This window comes from Arvicanthis niloticus, chromosome 17, assembly GCF_011762505.2.
Source record: "Arvicanthis niloticus isolate mArvNil1 chromosome 17, mArvNil1.pat.X, whole genome shotgun sequence".
NCBI classification, from domain to species: domain Eukaryota; kingdom Metazoa; phylum Chordata; class Mammalia; order Rodentia; family Muridae; genus Arvicanthis; species Arvicanthis niloticus.
The window spans coordinates 31,017,267-31,035,392 of NC_047674.1; the positions used below are offsets into that span (position 1 = coordinate 31,017,267).

Sequence of the window (18,126 nt, forward strand, 5' to 3'; positions counted from 1 at the left end):
GAGTGTCAAGTATAAAACACAGGCCACCCAGACTAACAGATACATAAAAATCAAAGGCACTTGCTGGAGACGCAGTTTGTGAATTGGGAAAAGTCAAGGTTTCCTTTAGTGCTAGAAGGAGGGAAGGCAGAGGGAGGGTGGTCCTTGGTGGTTATGCTAATTGAGGATAAAAAAGCTGCATTCTGGGTTGGGCTAAATAACACAGACAGATCCTTTTGCTCACAGGACAGAAACATGCCTGCAGTTGGGTCAAATAACGACCGTTAGTGGGGTCATGCAGAGTTCTGTTTGGTTCCTTGATCAGCTCCAGTTGGTCAGAACCAGGTATTACAGCAGCGCATTCCAAGGTGATGTCTCACTCACTGGTTGAGGCCAGAAGAGGAAATTTTCCCTTTTCCAGGTTGAAGTGGAGATCTATCCTGCTCTAGCTGAAGTCCAGGGAGATGGCAGAGCCCACACTGGAGCAGCAGAGGCCACAAGCAAATTGGGAATGAACAGAGAGTGGTGCCTAGGGCTTTTTTTTTTTTTTTCCTCCACTAAACAACTTGAGGGCTGAAGTTACCATAGAGATAAGAACAGTTGTGGGTGGAGTAGGCTTGGGGAGGGGAAGATTACCCCAATGTGACCCCAAGTCACCCCAGTTTAAGATGACTGTGAGACTCGTGTGTGTGTGTGTGTGTGTGTGTGTGTGTGTGTGTGTGTGTGTGAAAACAGCAGAGGCAGGAGGCAGGCTGGTGGACCTGGAGATGTGGGTAGTAATGTGCACGTGTGCATTGCTTGGGAAGCCAGAGACACAGGACTCCAGGGATCCCAATGGTATCTTCCTTCCTACTCCCATCTTCGTGTGTGTGCATGTGCATGCATGCATGTGTGTGTGTACTCGAATATATAAGAATACTAATATATATACACATACATACACACAAGGGAGGATAATCAATGGTGCATTGGTGAGGAAGTGGAGGTACTTCAGGAAGGGGGCCCTGGAGCAGCCAGCATGGCAGCTGCCAGAGACACTGAGCTCCACCTGGCCCAGAGGATGCAGGAGGAACAGCCATCAAAGACCATGGTGAGCCCAGATGTGTGCAGCTGTGGGAGCCATCATGAGTACTTTGGCTTTGACCTGAGGTGGGGATTCTCCTGATAGTCTCCTCAAAGATTCTGTGTAGTCATTTTGGGATGTAAATTGGTCAGTGATTTTTTTTTTTAAGTCTCACTGTTTAATAGAGTGTTTTCTGGAAACTAGACACTCATTAATAATAATTATTTTTGTGACTCTTCCATGAGCCAGACATTATAAGTTTTACATATAGGTTTTATTCTTATTCAAACTACAAACAATCTATAATTTGGGCTAGGGAGAGAGAGAGAGAGAGAGAGAGAGAGAGAGAGAGAGAGAGAGAGAGAAAGAGAAAGCTCTCAGAAGGTAAAGTCACCTGCTGCTTATCCAAATGACCTTATTCTTGTCTCTGACATGCCATGGTAGGGGAGAACTGAACCAAAAGGTATGTTCTGACCTCCACATGTGCACTGCAGTAACACCCCCCCAAAAGTAAATAGGCAAAATTAAAGTGCAATAAAAAAAAAAAATTGAAACAATGTTACCTTTGGGGCTGGTGAGATGGCTCAGCAAGTAAAGGCACTTGCTGCCAAAACTGATGAGTTGAGTTCAAGTCTCAGGACCCGTGGTGGTAGGACAGAGGCAACTTTCCCAAGATGTCCTCTCACCTCTACACATGTACGTGTACACACACATACACACACACACACACACACACACACACACACACACACACACTAAATGCAATTTAAAAAAAAAGAAAAAGAAAAAGAAAAAGAAAAAGAAAAACTCTGTTGACCTGTCCAAGCTGTAGATATTAACGTGATTCCTTGTAATATTTTCGGACATTCGTTGATCAAGTCCATCTACTTTTCTGTCCTTCCTCTCACCTCTTCCAAACTTTGTTTTTTTGTTTTTTTTTTTGTTTTGTTTTTTTTACAACATATTCTGCTTAATTTTTTAACTTATTAGGCAGCTCATAATACCCATTTTACAGATCAGTAGACAGAAGCCAGAAAAACTGAGTAACATTCGTTAGCATCAATAGCGCTAATGAAGTGGAGGACTCGGATGTAAACTAACATGAACTGGAATCCCTTAGCCTGCTGTCCCCAATCTGGGGAGAGAGCAAAAATGAACAACAACAACAAAATTCTTCGTCTCCATAACCTGAAGTGGCCAGTGCTAATAAATGAAGTGTTTCAGTTTGGAGCATGTATCAAAAACTCACCCAGAGAGTTAAAATGTTGATGACTGATCTCATCCCATTTAGAATGTCACAGACCTGGGGTGTAGCAGGGTAATTTGTGTTGGCAACAAGTTCCTGGCTGTGGTTTTTCCTGACTTTTCCCAGCTAACAGCCTCCACCTGCGATGTCCAGATCTTGCTAACATCCAAAGGTTAGGGCAATACATTCCTCCTGGCCTTGTCATACCCTCTAGGTATGATGCTGCCAATGGCCATCAGGCACAGGGGAGGTTTTGACTATGGTGAGTCCTAATAGAACTATCTTGGCAAAGAGAATCTAAAAGGCTCTTGAATTGCTTCCTTTGGCAATCAGACTATTCAAATGATGGACCCCAAGGAACTGGAATTTCCCCAGGAATCTCCCAATGAGGGAAGTGAAAGGCTGAGGCCTTGGTGCCAACCTCAGGAGGAACCTGTCTCCCAGGAGGAGATCTGCCACAATTCTGACAGCTCCTCAGATCACATTGCAAGAAAACTGCCGACAGAAATGGGCAGGGCCAAGCTTTGATCAAGACTACTTAGGAATGAATACCTCTTGCTCTCTGTTTAAACTTAAACCTGTGTTACACTGTTAAAATGGGCTTGGGGAACTTTAACCCTCCTCTTCCCACTATGGCTAAACTGAATAAATCTCCTTGCTCTGCTTTTCACTTACTTGTCTCTTTAATTGGGGTTACTGAGGACAGGCCTGCCTAAGACTACCTTGCCTGTTAGCGCTGCACCTTCCCAAAGGCTGACTTTAAAGAGTCAGGTAAAAGCCTGTTCAAATATTCCAAGAAGCCATTTAAAAATAAGAACACCAATCAAAAATACACGATTAGGTATAGAGTCCTGAAAAGAACTTGTGTTAAGAAAAAGGGCCCACTGCAGAGGCAGTAGGTTCATGAGAAGCTGACCTCTGTTGAACAAGTCCATATATGTTCAAGGCCAATGACACACACACACACATGCAAATTGTTTCTCAAGGGGCTTTTGAGCCTATGGCTAAGATGGAATGTGGTTGATACCTGCTTTAGAGAACTGAACTTTTCAAAGTTGGAGGGACCTGCTTGCCTAGACTTTGGTAGTGGAGGAAGGGCTATTGCCAGCACCCTGGAAGCTGAACTATGACCCAGTGAAGCACTTACATATCCTTGGGTTTAATTTCTCCCAGTGTTAGAAACCTTCCATATAAATCTCTTGCCTTAAGCATATTTCAAAAGTCAGTTGAGAGATAATTATTGATATTTCATTATATTAAGAAGAAAACAATTAACTCAAATTTAGTGTTAGTATTCATAAAAATTAATGTTTAAAAAAAAAAATCACCACCAGTCAGGTATGGTGGCACATGCCTCTAATCCCAGTATTCTATGGACTTTTAAGTAACACAGTGAGTTCCACTCCAGCCTGGGCTACACAGTGAGTTCTAGGTCAACCTAGTCTACAGAAGGAGACTGCCTTGGGGTTGAGGGATGAGGCAGGGGACAAACCAAAAGCCATCAGGGGTGAAGTCGCCTTCAAAATCCTATTTTTTTTTCTAGTTTGTTCTAAGACATGCAATAAGCAAATGTGGCCTTTTAAATAGATCAAAAAAAAAAAAAAAAAAAAAAAAAAAGACTGGGGGGGGGGGGGAAGGGGGAGTGACCAGGCTAGCAAACTGTGACAATATATCTGCTCTTGTAAAGAGCAGATAGACACATACAGACACACAGACAAACTTTAACCTGGAAGTCATGAGGTGCTTCTTACAGGAGACTAAAACACACCACGTCTGATTTGGGCCTTTGAAAGGGGGAAGTTGTGCATAGAAATACTAATCATTTCAAGACAGAGAAAACCCAGTCTGGCTTCTAGGGAGGCACACCTCGCCATGTTCCCCCACCGCCTCAACTGATGTTTTTTGCACACGCAGTAAATTTCCAAATACAAGCAAGCAAAGAAACAACATAAAAGGGCTTCCTGTGAACAAGAGGTACGAGGATTCCATAAGCCCCTCTTGGGTACGCTTTGGAAGACACAAACGTAAACAGAGCGGGTTCCCGTTCTCAACAAAGCACTGCCAGAAATTGAATCGGACCCTGAACACTTCCCACGTCAAAGCCACCGAGGGGCAGAGGTGAGACCCAGAGGAGTCACTGGCACAGACGGTCCGCGCTGGGCTCCGGATGCGCACTCAGACCTCTGGAAGGCTCCGACATTGCAGTACCACTAGACCCGGGTTTGTCCCGGCATCGGAGGCGCGGCCGGGCCCCGCCCACGCACCAATGCGGCTGCGCAGCGTGGCTACCCCGTCTCCCACGTGACTGCCGTCACTGCCTCCGTGAAGCTCCAGCCGCCATCTTAACTCCTGGTTGGCCCCGGTCGCTTTCCCTCCTCCTCCCGGGCCGGGCAGCCGTGACAGGGTGCGTCTGGCCTCCTCGGCCAGTCCAGTAGGTGAAGTTCGTGGGATTCTGAGGCCGGGACAAGGAGTGGAGCTCACGGAGTCCACGGAGAACGCGCGAACCGGCGGGCCGCCCAGGTGTTGGCACGGAGGGGGCGGGCCCTTGTGCTCCGCCCCGCCCCTGAGAGGCCAGCACCCGGGCCCGCGGCCCTTGCCCGTTTCCAGTATGGCCGCCCGCCGTGCCTGACCCGCGGCCTCTCCGTTCCGGCTCTTCGTAGGCGATGCCGATGCCGAGGCTGTGACTGACACTCTCGCTCCCACGCACGCACCGACCCGGACCCACTCTGGGAGCCCGAGCCCTGGGCCCACAACCGCTTTCTCCTCCGGCACCGCGGCCACATCCCGGACCACGGCTCCCGCGCCGCTGCCGTCGCCTCGCGGAGAAGGGTCGCGCCGGACCTCGAGCTCGGCGGCCCCCGGCCGGCCAGGATGGGGAAGCGGGCGGGAGGAGGAGCAGCCGCCGCCTCCGCGTCCTCCGGTGCCGGGCTGGAGCCCGCGGCCGGCCGCGGCGCGGGTCCTCGGAGCGCGGCCGCCGGCCTCCTGGGAGCGCTGCACCTGGTGATGACCCTCGTGGTGGCCGCGGCGCGGGCCGAGAAGGAAGGTGGGTACCCGGCGGCGGGCGGCGAGCGGCGGGCGGCGGGCGGGAGAGGGAGGCCGGTGGCGGGCGCCGGCGCGAAGTTGCTGGGTCGAGCCCTGTCCCGAGCCGGCGACTCGCGGTTCGGCGAGCTGCCGCGTCGACCGCGCGCCGCGGCTCTGTCGCTGCTCCGTGATTCCTCCTCACCGTGCCCGGGTCTTCCCCTCGTCTGCTGTCAGTGTCCATTTCAAAACTTCCCGAGCTCTCGTACGTTCTCGCCACTTGACCCGCTATGTGAGGAGGCACCACGCTTTTTAGGTTTCTTGGTGGCTCCTGCTAGGTCGGTCGCGGGACGCTTTCCCCCTCCCACCCCGCTTTGTCGGGTGTAAATTAATTTGGGCATGCGGACGGAGCTCACTTTAAAATGCGGTGGTTAAGAAAAAAAATAGCGAGACTGGTGAAAAAGCTTCAATACACAGATTATAAAATTTATGTTTGCCGGGACATCTCTTTGAAGAGGCATCTCTTGTTTCTTTAGTGTTCTTCAGTATCCCTTTGCTATATGGAGGATTGTTTGTTTGTTATTAGCCCTAAATAGAATCTCGTTTGCCTCTAGTAAGCTACTGGAAGTTCGTTTCCATTTCTGGTTTAATATACTCATGCAATTGGGTGCCTTTCCCTTTGATGTGTGAGCCCTTAGAAACAAACGTCAAGTTCCCAGCTTGCACACCCTTCACCTGTAATTCACAATTGAAGCCTCACTCCTGTTTTAAAAACTCCCCTAATATTGTAAGGCTGTAGAACTGTTACTTTTACAAGGTCAGAAATTTTGAAGATCAAAACTGATTTTGGAAGGGGAGTGTGGGGGAGTCTGGACTACCTGTTTCTGAACATGAGCCCAAGGGAGGAGTGTGAGCAGTCACATAGCCTTCATGGATTAATTCACAGTGAATGCTGCTTTTTTTTTTTTTTTTCCTTTACGAATAAGAAAATCAGTTAGATTATCTTTCATTACACACCAGAGGAATTCTACAAGAAAATAATTTTTTGCCTTATAATTTTGAAGTTGTTTTCCTGTATGGTTATGAAGTCATTGTTACTGTCTGGCAGCTGCAAAGGTAAACCAGATTAGCCTTAAAGTGCAACTGTGTGTCAGTTTATTATTTATTTTCCTTAGAAACATATTTCCTCATTTAACTCTATAAACAGCATCATCCTGGTTAACTCGAAAGCAGGGATTTGGCAGAGGCAAGATTATTTTAAGAATAAAAATGCTGCTTTAAGATGGTCAGGCCTGAAATTGTCATAGTTCTTACTATTTGTGATCCTCTGTTAGTTTACTGGTATGGGTGACCATGGTTGCCAACATTTGGACTTGTGTGTTGAGTAAACCCTTTATAGTTTGATAATCGAATGGGCATATCTTCTTGTGCTACACTGTGACCTAGAGGGACACTTGCTTTGCTTTGCTGGTGATTGCCTTGTGTGGTGCAAGTGCACAGTAGGCACTTAGTTTTTGAGTCTCATGGACTGGGGACTGAAGCAGTGATTGAGTCTAAGTTTTCATTCTCCTTCTAAAGCTTATTATTTTCCAATTGTCATTTTATACACTAGTTTTGGAGGTACAATTAAGTATTGTTTGAGGAGTTAAATGTATTGTTTGAGGACATTAGTCTAAAATATATTTGCCTATTTTCCATTTGCATAATTTACAAGTATCCATGTACCTCTCTAATATTCATAAATATTTGTAAGGGCTGAGCATGTAGAATAGCTGCCAAGGTGTTAAGTATGAAAGGAAGTGACTGAATCAGTCACTGGGTCTGGCTGTATCAGACACCCTTTGTGGCTATGCTGGATCTGGGGGAACAATCTGTATGGGCCAAATAGTTATTTAAGATATTAAGAGTAATTATATTAATATAGATCATATGCCTTGGTCTCTCATAAATAAGTCTGGTTTTAATCAAATGTCCACCCCACCCCCCCAAAAAAATATCTCTCAGTAAATGTTCTACTCTCTAAACATCCTTCTAGATCAAATTCCAGTCATGTTTTTATTTTGAATAACTAGGGGAAATGGAATTGATTTTCCACCAGGATTGTGACACAATGTCTTTGGCCTCTGATATGGCACTAATAGAACATTTGCCCCAGTGCTGTTGAGGTTTTGTTTTTTGTTTCTTGTCTTTTGTTTTTGTTTTCAGAAAGTTTGGTCACACTTATAAAGATAGCTAAGTTTAGTTTATCTCTTTACTCCCGAGGATCTTCTGTGTCAAATAATATAGTTGGACATTTCCAAGAAGGGATCGACCAGCAAATTTAGTGGTGGTTCTCTGGGTATTTTGTATGTTTGTATATTTTTTTTCCTGCATTGCAGTAGAATTTCCTAGAAAAATCAAGACAAAGTAAAAGTCACTGTTTCCTAAAGGAAAGCTGCAGGCAAAGCTGACGCAGTTCTGAATGTTTGAACCGGATGATCATTTTCTTGACAACATGAGCCATTCCTTGTCTTAACATTCTTTGTCTTAGGACTCGTATCTTAACACACATCTTAACTGACCTGTGAATCGCGTTATCTCTGATCCAGAGGAAAGCGACCTTTGACAACGTTTTGATTTCACTTGAATGTTTGTAAAAACTTTGAGATACTTGCCAGACATAAAGTCACTATAACTACAGATAACCTGGTTAGTGTCAAGAGTTTTCTTGAGAGTAACATTTACATACTGAAAACAGAAAGTCTCTTTCTGTCTGTCTCTCTGTAACAAAACAAATTATTAAAATATGCACAGTGAAGATACATATGTTATATGACTGTTGATGGAATCTTGAATTATAAGTCAGTCATGGCAAGCAAGGCTTTTTTTAAGTTTTATTTTATGTGTTTGACTGTTTTGCCTGCCTGTAAGCATGTATGCTGCATGAGTGCTTCATGCTAGACAGAAGAAGGGGTCAGATCCCTTGGAGCTGGAGTTACAGATGATTGAAAGATGTCTGAGATGGGTCTTTAGACCTGAACTTGGCCCTCTACAAGAGGAGAAAGTACTCTAACTGCCAAGCCACCCCACCCTCACGTTCCCAATTGACAGACTTTTAAAACATCTTACGTATTCATTTCATTGTGAAGTGGATTTTGGAAGGTGTGCCTTTTGACTTACTTTAAACTTATTGTTTACATACCTAGTAAATAAAACTGGGGGCTGATTTTTGGATTTCAGTGACAGTTTGAGTCTGAAGGCCACGTGTGTTTCCACGTGTATTAATTGGTAGTTAAAGGCAAGGCCAAGTCTGTAGTGTTATTAAGACTATTTATTTATTTACTGCCTGTATGTGGTGGTTTTGTGCATAAATTTTATTTTCAGCTGTATTTGTGTCATAAATACAGAAAATGGTATACTCTACACAAAGCATAAGAACTAAGTGCTTAGGACTTACGGCCAGAAGAAGGGAGGTAAAAGCCTGTTAGTGATTTGTCTGTCTTGGACTCATTGAATCGATTAGAGAGATATGCACTTTGCAATGTAAAGTCACATTTAAGGAGAGTGAGGTATTTTGCCCTTTGGGTAGAATGGCTACATTTTCATTTAGATCCTGTTAAATAGGATAGCACAGAATAACTCTTAGGAATGAGCTTGTTTTCTTTTTTCTAAAAGCTGCTTAGTAGTCAGAAACATTGGAGTCCTATAGTGGGAAGAAGTATGCCCTTTGTGTTCTGATAAGCATCTTCCTCCTCTTTCCAGTATTTTTCTCTGTAAGTTTTTAAAGTGAGTCCTGATAGGCACCTCTGAAGAGATGAGCTTTGGAAGCGGTTGTAAAATCATTTGTTACCTAGACTCTTGATAAAACATGTTCTTCTTGGTGACACAGTAAATATGTCTTTCCTGGGTTCTCGGTGTCTTAGAAATGCTCTCCCTTGTGGCTTGAGATTTCTTTTTAGTTTGCCAAACCAAGGGGTCTGAATTCTCCATTTTGTCTGTTGAAAGCAGCTTGGGCCTTACGTGAGGAGTGGACGTTGTACTTCTTGGTTGTCACTGTTTCCTAGCCAGCTGTCACTGCTCTGTATGTGCCAGTTGGATGGTGTCTGGCCAGCAGCATATACTAAAGTCTGGGCAGGATTAGTTTACACCGCCTTCCATTCCCAGTTGTCATTAGTGCCGTGTTATTCCTTGGCCACATTGAACTTATTTTTGACTGTTCGCTTGGTGGTGCCAATGTCTTCGACCCCCTCCTTTGGTCAGCGCTTCCTACGACTTCTATCGTCCAGCCCAGGGTGCCCCAGGACACAGCCTCCTGCCTCCCAGCTTTTGCTGTTCATGTGCAGTCTTGCTTCCCTTGAGCATGTGGAGTCTGTTCCCCATTCATTTTCTATCAACAGTCACTTTAGTGATGCCACAGCCTCCTTCACCTGGACTAGACTTTCTGTGAGGCATCTGCAGCACCAACAGTTCTCAATGAAGATTTGCTTGCAATGATCTCACTTTCCATTTTTTTTTTAAAACTGATAGCCTGGAGATTAGAGTCAAAAATAGATAAAAGTCCTCAGGTGTAGTTGTCCTTAGGAAATGTGACAGTAAGATATTAGGTAACACTGTTTTTCTTTTCCCATGTCTTGCTTCCATTTGTGACTAGAATGACTTGCTATACTTATCCAAACCTTCCCTCCTGGAGCTGGAGCTATAGCTCAGTGTTTAGAACGTGGATGCTCTTGTGGATCCACACCAGGTTTCCAACACCCACATGGTCAGTTCACAGCTGCCTGTAACTCCTCTCTGGGGAGCTCTGATTCTCCCCTGCACTCATGGACAGCACCCCACACATATGCACAGTAAACACATAATTAAAGTAAATAAATAATAGACCATCCACTGTCTTGACTCCAGGACTTTTAAGATTTTCAGATCCTCAAAATAGTGAGACTGGCATACTACTGAGGTAATAGTGGGTAAATGGCAAAGCCAGGATTCCATGCAAACCATTGTTTCTCTGAGCCAAACTATATAGTTCCCAGTGAGCATTCATATGTGCAGGTGTCATGCTAAGTTCTCACTGGAGAAAGAGCAAGCATGTTAGTGTACCAGTTAGTTGGTTTTGTTATTGTATTTTCTAAGACTGGGTCTTTCCCTGACTGTCCTGGAACTGGCTGTACACTGGCCTTGAACTGGAGTAGATTGCTTGCTTCTGCCTCCTGAGGGCTGGGATTAAAGCTGTGTGCCACCACACTCAGCTAATTCCTTGAATGTCAGTAGTCATATTCTTTCAGCTTGGTAAACATTAAAATGCTCATAGTCCATGCTGGATCATCAGAGTTCTTAAAAAGAAACTTTCCTATTAGTGGATAGTCCAGGGTATTGAATATTTGCTGTTAGTAGCTACTGGCTGTTGTATTTGATGAGTTAGAAGCCTGTTTTTGTTGCTTGAGTTAAGCAATATTGCATTCTGTAAATACTCCTTGGCTCATTTTTGGTAACAGGTTGGTCTAGACTTGGGCATTATTCTTGGAAGTTGGTCCTAGATTAAAACATACTAAAGAGAATCCAAAGGCTGGGAGTAGAATTTGCTGTGGTGTTCATTGTTTGACATTGAGACAGCCCTAACTCTCTTGCCAAGGCTAGCCTCTAACTCCTTATTCTGCTTCAACCTCCTGAATGCTGGGATTGCAGGCAGGTGCCACCTTGCCTAGAGAGATTTTCCTTTGATAGAGAACGGAAGTCTCTTTTAGACTTTAGTTTGAATCCCAGGGTTTCAGAAGAAGCTTGCTTCTAGTATTTTAGTTTTTTTTTTTACAAAGACATTTGAGAAGCTTCACTTTGCTTCATTCTGCTTGATACAAATACATGGGGCAAAGGTCTGAAAAATGTCTAGGGTCTAAGAGGACCCTTGACATGTTCTGTCAGGAGAAGAGTGTAAAACCTGCATTGTTTGTATGTCTTTTTAATTGTGATAAAATCACACAAAATTTACTCTGTCAATCATTTTAGAAATGCAGCTCAGTTACATTAAGTCCATTCACATGCTGTGCAGTAGGGCCCCAGAGCTCTTTCATCAAGCGTCGTTGGAACCTCTTTGCCTATAAACAACTCCCACTTCTCTCTACTACTCCCCCAGCCTGGCCACGGTGTCTGAATTTGATGAGAGTTGCCTAACATATAAGTGAACTCCTACAGCATTGTCTTTTTGACTTGTTTTATTTTATTTGGCATAATGTCTGTGAAGCTTATGTTGCAACATGTGTTGGAATTTCTATTTTCTCCCTGTGTGGGCCAGGCTGGCCTTCGACTTAGGCACCTCCTTTTGAGGCTGTGTAGTGCTGGGCCCCTAGGCAGGCAGCCACAGTTTCCCTTTTCTTTCCTCAGTACTAGGGATTGAACCCAGGGCCTCGTGATACTAGTACACTGTCGCTCAGCTGTAACCCTGGCTCTTTTTAACTTTTCTTTTGACTGTGTCAGGGTCTCCCTAGATTGCCTAGGTCAGTTTTGAGTGCGCTAGGTAGCTTAGCTAAGCCTTGAAATTGGAACTTTGCTGTAAATCTTAGCATCCCAAATGGTAAGATTATAGGCATATGCCATCATGTGTGGCTTTTTCTTCTTCTTCTTCTTCTTCTTCTTCTTCTTCTTCTTCTTCTTCTTCTTCTTCTTCTTCTCTCTCTCTCTCTCTCTCTCTCTTTCTTTCTTTCTTTTTCTTCTTCTTCTTCTTCTTCTTCTTCTTCTTCTTCTTCTTCTTCTTCTTCTTCTTCTTCTTCTTCTTCTTCTTCTTTTTTTTTTAAGATACAGAATCTTTATAGCCCAGGCTAGACTTGAACTCAGCAATCTTCTTGTCTCAGCTTCCTGAATGCAGACATTGCATTTGTCTTCAGCCATGTTTAGCTTGGTTCCTTTATTATTCAGTTTTCATTGTACAGAATAATGGGCTTCATTATGACATTTTCATACACAGGTGTCATGGTACCTTGTTACTGTTTGCTCCTGCACAACTTCTTTCTCCCTCCTTCCCCTCTGCTTTTCTGTCACATGCAGGAATTTCAGTACTGTGTATTGATGCCAACATAGTAGAGAATACACAGTATATAGTAGAGAATACAGAGTGTATGCTAGAGAATACACAGTATATAGTAGAGAATACAGAGTGTATGCTAGAGAATACACAGTATATAGTAGAGAATACAGAGTATATGCTAGAGAATACACAGTATATAGTAGAGAATACAGAGTGTATGCTAGAGAATACACAGTATATAGTAGAGAATACAGAATATATGCTAGAGAATACACAGTATATAGTTAGAGAATACAGAATGTATGCTAGAGAATACACAGTATATAGTTAGAGAATACATAGTATTTGCCTTTCCTACCCTCACTATTACCCTCCAGCCTGTTTTTATGTGTGTGTGCACGTACATGTGTGCATGTAGAAGTTAAATGACAATTTCAGGTGTCATCCTTAGGTCCCCCACCTTGGTTTTTGTTTTTTTTGTTTGTTTGTTTGTTTGTTTGTTTGTTTATTTGTTTGAGACAGGGTCTCACTATGTAGCTCTGGCTGTCCTGGAACTCATGTAGACCAGGCTGGCCTCAAACTCACAGGGTTCTGCCTGCTTTTGGCCCCTGAGTGCTGGGAGTATGCACTACTATGCCCCCTCCCTACACAGGGCTTATCACAAGTCCCACAGTCCTGGTCTTGCTGATTAGATGAGGCCTGTCCCCACTGTTTGGACCAGGGATTGCAAGCATGACTGCCCAGCTGTTTACTCAGGGTTAGCAGTTACATTCAGGCCCTTGTGCTCCTCTTTCCAGACACCAGCCTCCAAAGGCAGAGTAACACTCCTTTATTGTGGACATACCTCCTGTTTTATCTGCCCATTCATCCATGGACACTTGGACTGCCTCTGCCTTTTGGGTTTTATGAATCATGCCAGGAGGATAGGTGTACAGACATCTCTTCAAGAGCTTCCCTTCAATTCTTTGAGTGTCTACTCAAAACAGGTTTCTGCAACATATGCTAGTTTTATTTTTAATTTTTTAGTGGATGCACTTTTTCTTTGTAGGAGCCACACTATTTTACAAATATACCAACCAAGGTGCTAATTTTAACACACTGGTGTAACACATTCATTTGTTCATTCATTCATTCATTCATTCACTTACTCAGTTTTGAATAGTGACCATCCTAGAAAGTGTGTGATAATAGGCCATTGTGTTTTTTATTTTCATGTCTCTGAATATTAGATCAGTTGGGCACCTTTTATGTGTTTGTTGTCCATTTATACATATTACATTTTCTCTAGAAAGGCATCTAGTTAAGTCATTTGCCTAGGCTTTGATCAGGGGTTTTTGTTGTTGTGTTATAGTTTTGTACATACTATTCTATCTGACAGATGACTTGCAAATATGGTCTCCCATTCTACATGTTACCTTTTCATTCTGTTCCTTTGATACGCTGGACATGGTGCTGTATACCATGTAGGCAGGAAGATTACCATAAATCAAGGCTAGTCTGGTCTACATAGTGAGTTTTGGGCCAACCAGGGCTAGCTATATAGTGAAACATTTTCTAGCTGTCTCAAAAACCAAACAAACCAACAAACAACCTTACCACCACCACCAACAACAACAAAAATGGAGAGTGAGAGTGAGAAAGAGAAGAGAGGGGGCTGGGCTGGGGCTGGGGACCAGAGAGGAGAGATGCCTGCATGGGCTATGTGCCCCATATGCATGCAGATGCCTGAGGGGCCAGAGGGTGTCTGATCCCCTGAAGCTGCAGTTCCAGTAGGGAGCCACCTGCTATGGGAGCAAGGAACTAAACCTGGGTCCTTTCCAAGAGCAGAAAGCATTCTTAACTGCTGCGTTTATCTCTACAGCCCTTGAAGATATATTTTTAAAAACTAAATTTTCTATATATACCACGTTTGTGTCAAAGAATGCACTAGTTAAGAACTGTGTCTGCAGTAGAGTTTGGGAGATGTGTAAGGTAACTTCACTGTAACTGACAAAGTGTGAGCAGTCTGTACTGAAGACATGGCAAGAGGCTGACAGGGATTCTTGTTTGAGTAATGATGATAAAGGAAGCGATATGTTTTTAGAGGGAGTTAGTTAATGGCATGGAGAGGCTTTGCATATCTCACCTGTGTTTCTGCAGTGCTTAGAGGTACAGTTTGTCATTCCAGAATTGATAGAGTGGGGTGCTTTCAAGCTGTACTTAGGTAATAAAGCTGGACTACTTTTTAAAACACTATGGGTTCCTCTGAAGTGCTGCTTTTAGGTTAGCAAGTGGAGTAGTGGTCAGCACCCAGCAGGCCAGGGCATGTTCTAGATGTAGAGAATTTCTTTCTGGGGGTGGAAAAGTGGTCATGGTTATGTTCTAGATACAGGGAGCTACTTTGTATGAGTAGTTATGGTTAACGCTGCCAGAGGCAGCTGTGGCATGTTCTAGATGCAGGGAGTTACTTTGTGTTTAGTAGCTTTGGTTACTGCTCAGGGGCTTTGCCTGGGCTATTGTCTGGGCCTATGAGAAAGTTATTGACAATCATGCCAAAGAGGGAGATATGAGAAAGAAGATACAGGCTGGGATTCAATCTGTTTTATTGGATTCTTTTACGTAGAATATTTCTGAATCTTGTCATTTCCTTTCTGGCTGCATCTGGATGAATTTATAGTTACAGAGCACCGTGGGCTTCTTGAGGTTAGGGCATGCTGTCACTAGTCCTAGTCATTTAAAGGGGTTCACCACACCCAGGCCTGGTGGTGCATGCCTGTAGTCCTACTAAGAAGGCTGAGGTAGGAAGTTCATATTGGAAGCCAGCCCGAGGTGGCATAGTAGGACAGTTGGCCACTTTGTGTCTGAGTTCTGCATTGGTGTAAATTTTTGTTACTCTAACAAATACTTGAGATAACGAGATTATAGATAGGAAAGGTTTATTTTGGCTCAAACTATGGAGATTTTGGTCCATGGCCATTTAGACTTACTGCCTTTAGGTTTGTGGCAAAGCATAGTGGGAGGCTATGGCAGAGCAGAGTTGTTCAGCACATGTTCAGGATATACCAAGAGCATAGGTGCTCTCGTAGTTTTCTCCACTCCTAGTAGCACTACTTTGGAGATGCTATCTCTGGGACCTGGACCTTCGCAGCACACCTGAAGCTAGCTTTGGGAGAAGCCACAAAATAGTGACCACTTCAAGGTGACCTAGAATGTAGGGAAAGTGCTTCTGAACTGATGCCCTCTTTACACACTTGTTTTTCAGCATTTTAGGGCTGTGTGTCAGTTGAACTTGCTTTCCCAATATTCCTGCTTGGTAGCTGCTGGGGTTTCCTGAGTCCTTTCTTGCTCTCAAGTGTGGCGCTGTTTGCATTGCAGACCTCAGCATATTCAGTCCTCACACTTGACAGCTTCCCTCTCTGCTTCAGATTTCTTTAGCCTTGGCTGGAGTGTACAGGTGGCGTAAGGCCCAAGAACTGCTGGAAGGACTTGTGACAATTTACTTAAGATTTTAGCTTTCCATAAGGAGAGGTGGTGTGATATGTGTGAGTTCTTTCCATGCTTACAGCTTACAGATTGACTGTGGGAGTTGCATCTCCCACACCCCCACCTCCCAAACAGGTGTATCCTGTGTATCTTGTGTATCGTCCCTCTGTGTATCCTGGCTGTCCTGGAACTCCCTCTGTAGACCAGGCTGGCCTCGAACTCAGAGATCTACCTCTGACACCCTAGTGCTGGGATCAAAGGCATGTGCCACTACTGCCTGGCAGAGGCTTTTTTGTCCTTTTCTTTTTCTTCAATTAAACAAAAATTTATATTGATTGTACAACTAAAAACAGATCATCAAATAAAGTTTAACAGGTGATGAAAATTGGTTTGCTTCCTTTTCATGAGAACCCCCACTCTATTGTACCTTCCTCTTTTTAAAAAAAGTTTTGTTTTTATGCATCTTAGTTTTACATGAGTATATACCTATGAACTACTTGGGTTCTCACAGTAGCTAGACAAGGGCAGCAGATCCTTTGGAACTGAAGTTGCAGATGGCTGTGAGCCATGTGTTCTGGAATTAGTGCTCTTAACCTCTGAGCCATCTCTCCAGCCCCTCTGTTTCCCACTTCAAAAGTGTATATTGCCAGATTGCTTATGAAGAAAACTATAGTTTCAACATACTGTATGAGGGCACCCACTTCCACATACTGACTTACCTTTTTTTTTTTTTTTTTTTTTTTTTTTTTTCCTTAAATCATTAAGTCACATTGTGTTGAAACAGTTACTGTAGTAAGACTGGGCACTTTGAAACATTTGCTGGCTATTTCTATTTCTATTTGATTGTTTCTTTTGTTATTTTTCCCATTGACATTTGAATTTTTTTTTTAACTTAAACAAGTGCTTAATTAAAGACAGTGTTTTTCCAAGCTTCTATTTGTTTTGGAATTATTTTTTATTTTTCTATTATTTTTAATCTGTCAAATCTGCAACTCTTGTTGTTCTAGCTTTGTTGTTATTCCTCAAAAGTCACACAAAACCCTGTGTGTAACAATTGTATGCACATTTCATCTTCATGCTTATGTTTTGTATGCAGATCATAAATCGTGCATGTATGTATTAACTTGTGCTATATGAAACTGGCATTTTTATGGGTACAAAGTGATTAAATAGCACAGCAATTTCTGTACCTAATATTTATCTGTATTTTTGTATGAATTATTGCATTGGCTGGAGTTTGAGAACAGTGTTAGATGTAAGTAGTAAAAAAGGCACCTTGCTTTTTTCTAGTCATTAAGGAAGAGACACCTTAGATGTCTCACTTCCAAGTATGATTGAAGTATTTGATTAAAATGAGATGTTCTTGATTCACTGTTCTGAAATACTTTAGTCTTAAGCATTGTCAGGAGTAGAGGTTACATATTATCTGGTAAGCTTGTTTGGGCACTTTGATAGTGGTTTGGGCAGCAAGCAGTACTCTCCCAACTGAGCTCCACTAAGACTAGTTCCTCTAGAAAACACAGCAGTCTTTTTCTTTTGGTTTGGGTGTTTTGTTTTGTTTTAGACTGAGTGCAAGTGCCTAGAGGTGTGCCCCCAGGCCAGGCTGCTTATGGGAGCAGCTACATCTCACACTTTCACCTACTTGACGTGCATCTCTGTATAGTGTGGCTTTTTAAAAAATTACAGCTTTTAAAAAAGTGTTTTAAAATAGTTCAGACACTACAGGGAGCTATCTTTAGTATTAGCAGCAACAACAAATGCCTGAAGAACAAATTCTAAGAACCAGGAAAAGCATTTTCCAAGGACATAATAGACTCAGTAAAAAAAAACACTTGTTAACCGTAGGAAACACAACTTAAGATCAGTTCTCTTTTATTTAACCTGATAAAACTTAAAAATATAAACAGAACTTTTTATGGCATTGGGAAAGTTGATAAAATTTACATAGAAAATGAATGTGTAAATGCTGGGTGGCTGCAGGAGACAGGAGCTGCAAGGGTGTGGTGGGCACAAGCAGCTATAGCGATTGGCTGTTAAAACTCTGATGAGTGAGGGCCTAAGGCATCCATTAGTGGGCTACAGTCTAGTAGGGTAATGGACCAGAGTCTGGGTGGTTCATGTAAGATGACTGGCAATCTGATAGGGCATCCCTGTGATCAGCTCTAAATAAATACCTTTGAACCTATTATAGGCTTCCAATAGAAGCTTTACTAGGTTACTGTCACAGCTATAGTGGCTTAAAACAACAAAAATCATTCTCCTGTGCTTCTTAAGGGCAGAAGTCTTAGATCTTAGAACAAGGTGTTAGTAGGCTGTCTGACTTTAGTGGCTTAGTCTGTGCCTTCCAGTGTTCTGACTTGTAGA

The 18,126-nt window shown here is 43.2% G+C and overlaps 1 protein-coding gene across 1 annotated transcript in view; it reads left to right on the plus strand.

Moving 5' to 3' along the window:
- Positions 1-4,984: 4,984 nt before the first annotated feature.
- The window catches only part of Tmem131 (transmembrane protein 131), a 151,734-nt gene continuing 138,592 nt past the window's right edge, over positions 4,985-18,126 (plus strand). Inside the window, exon 1 of the mRNA XM_034521541.2 lies at positions 4,985-5,331. Within this exon, the coding sequence (XP_034377432.1) occupies positions 5,160-5,331 (172 nt within the window). The 5' untranslated portion in view covers positions 4,985-5,159. The remainder of the gene's footprint in view (positions 5,332-18,126) is intronic.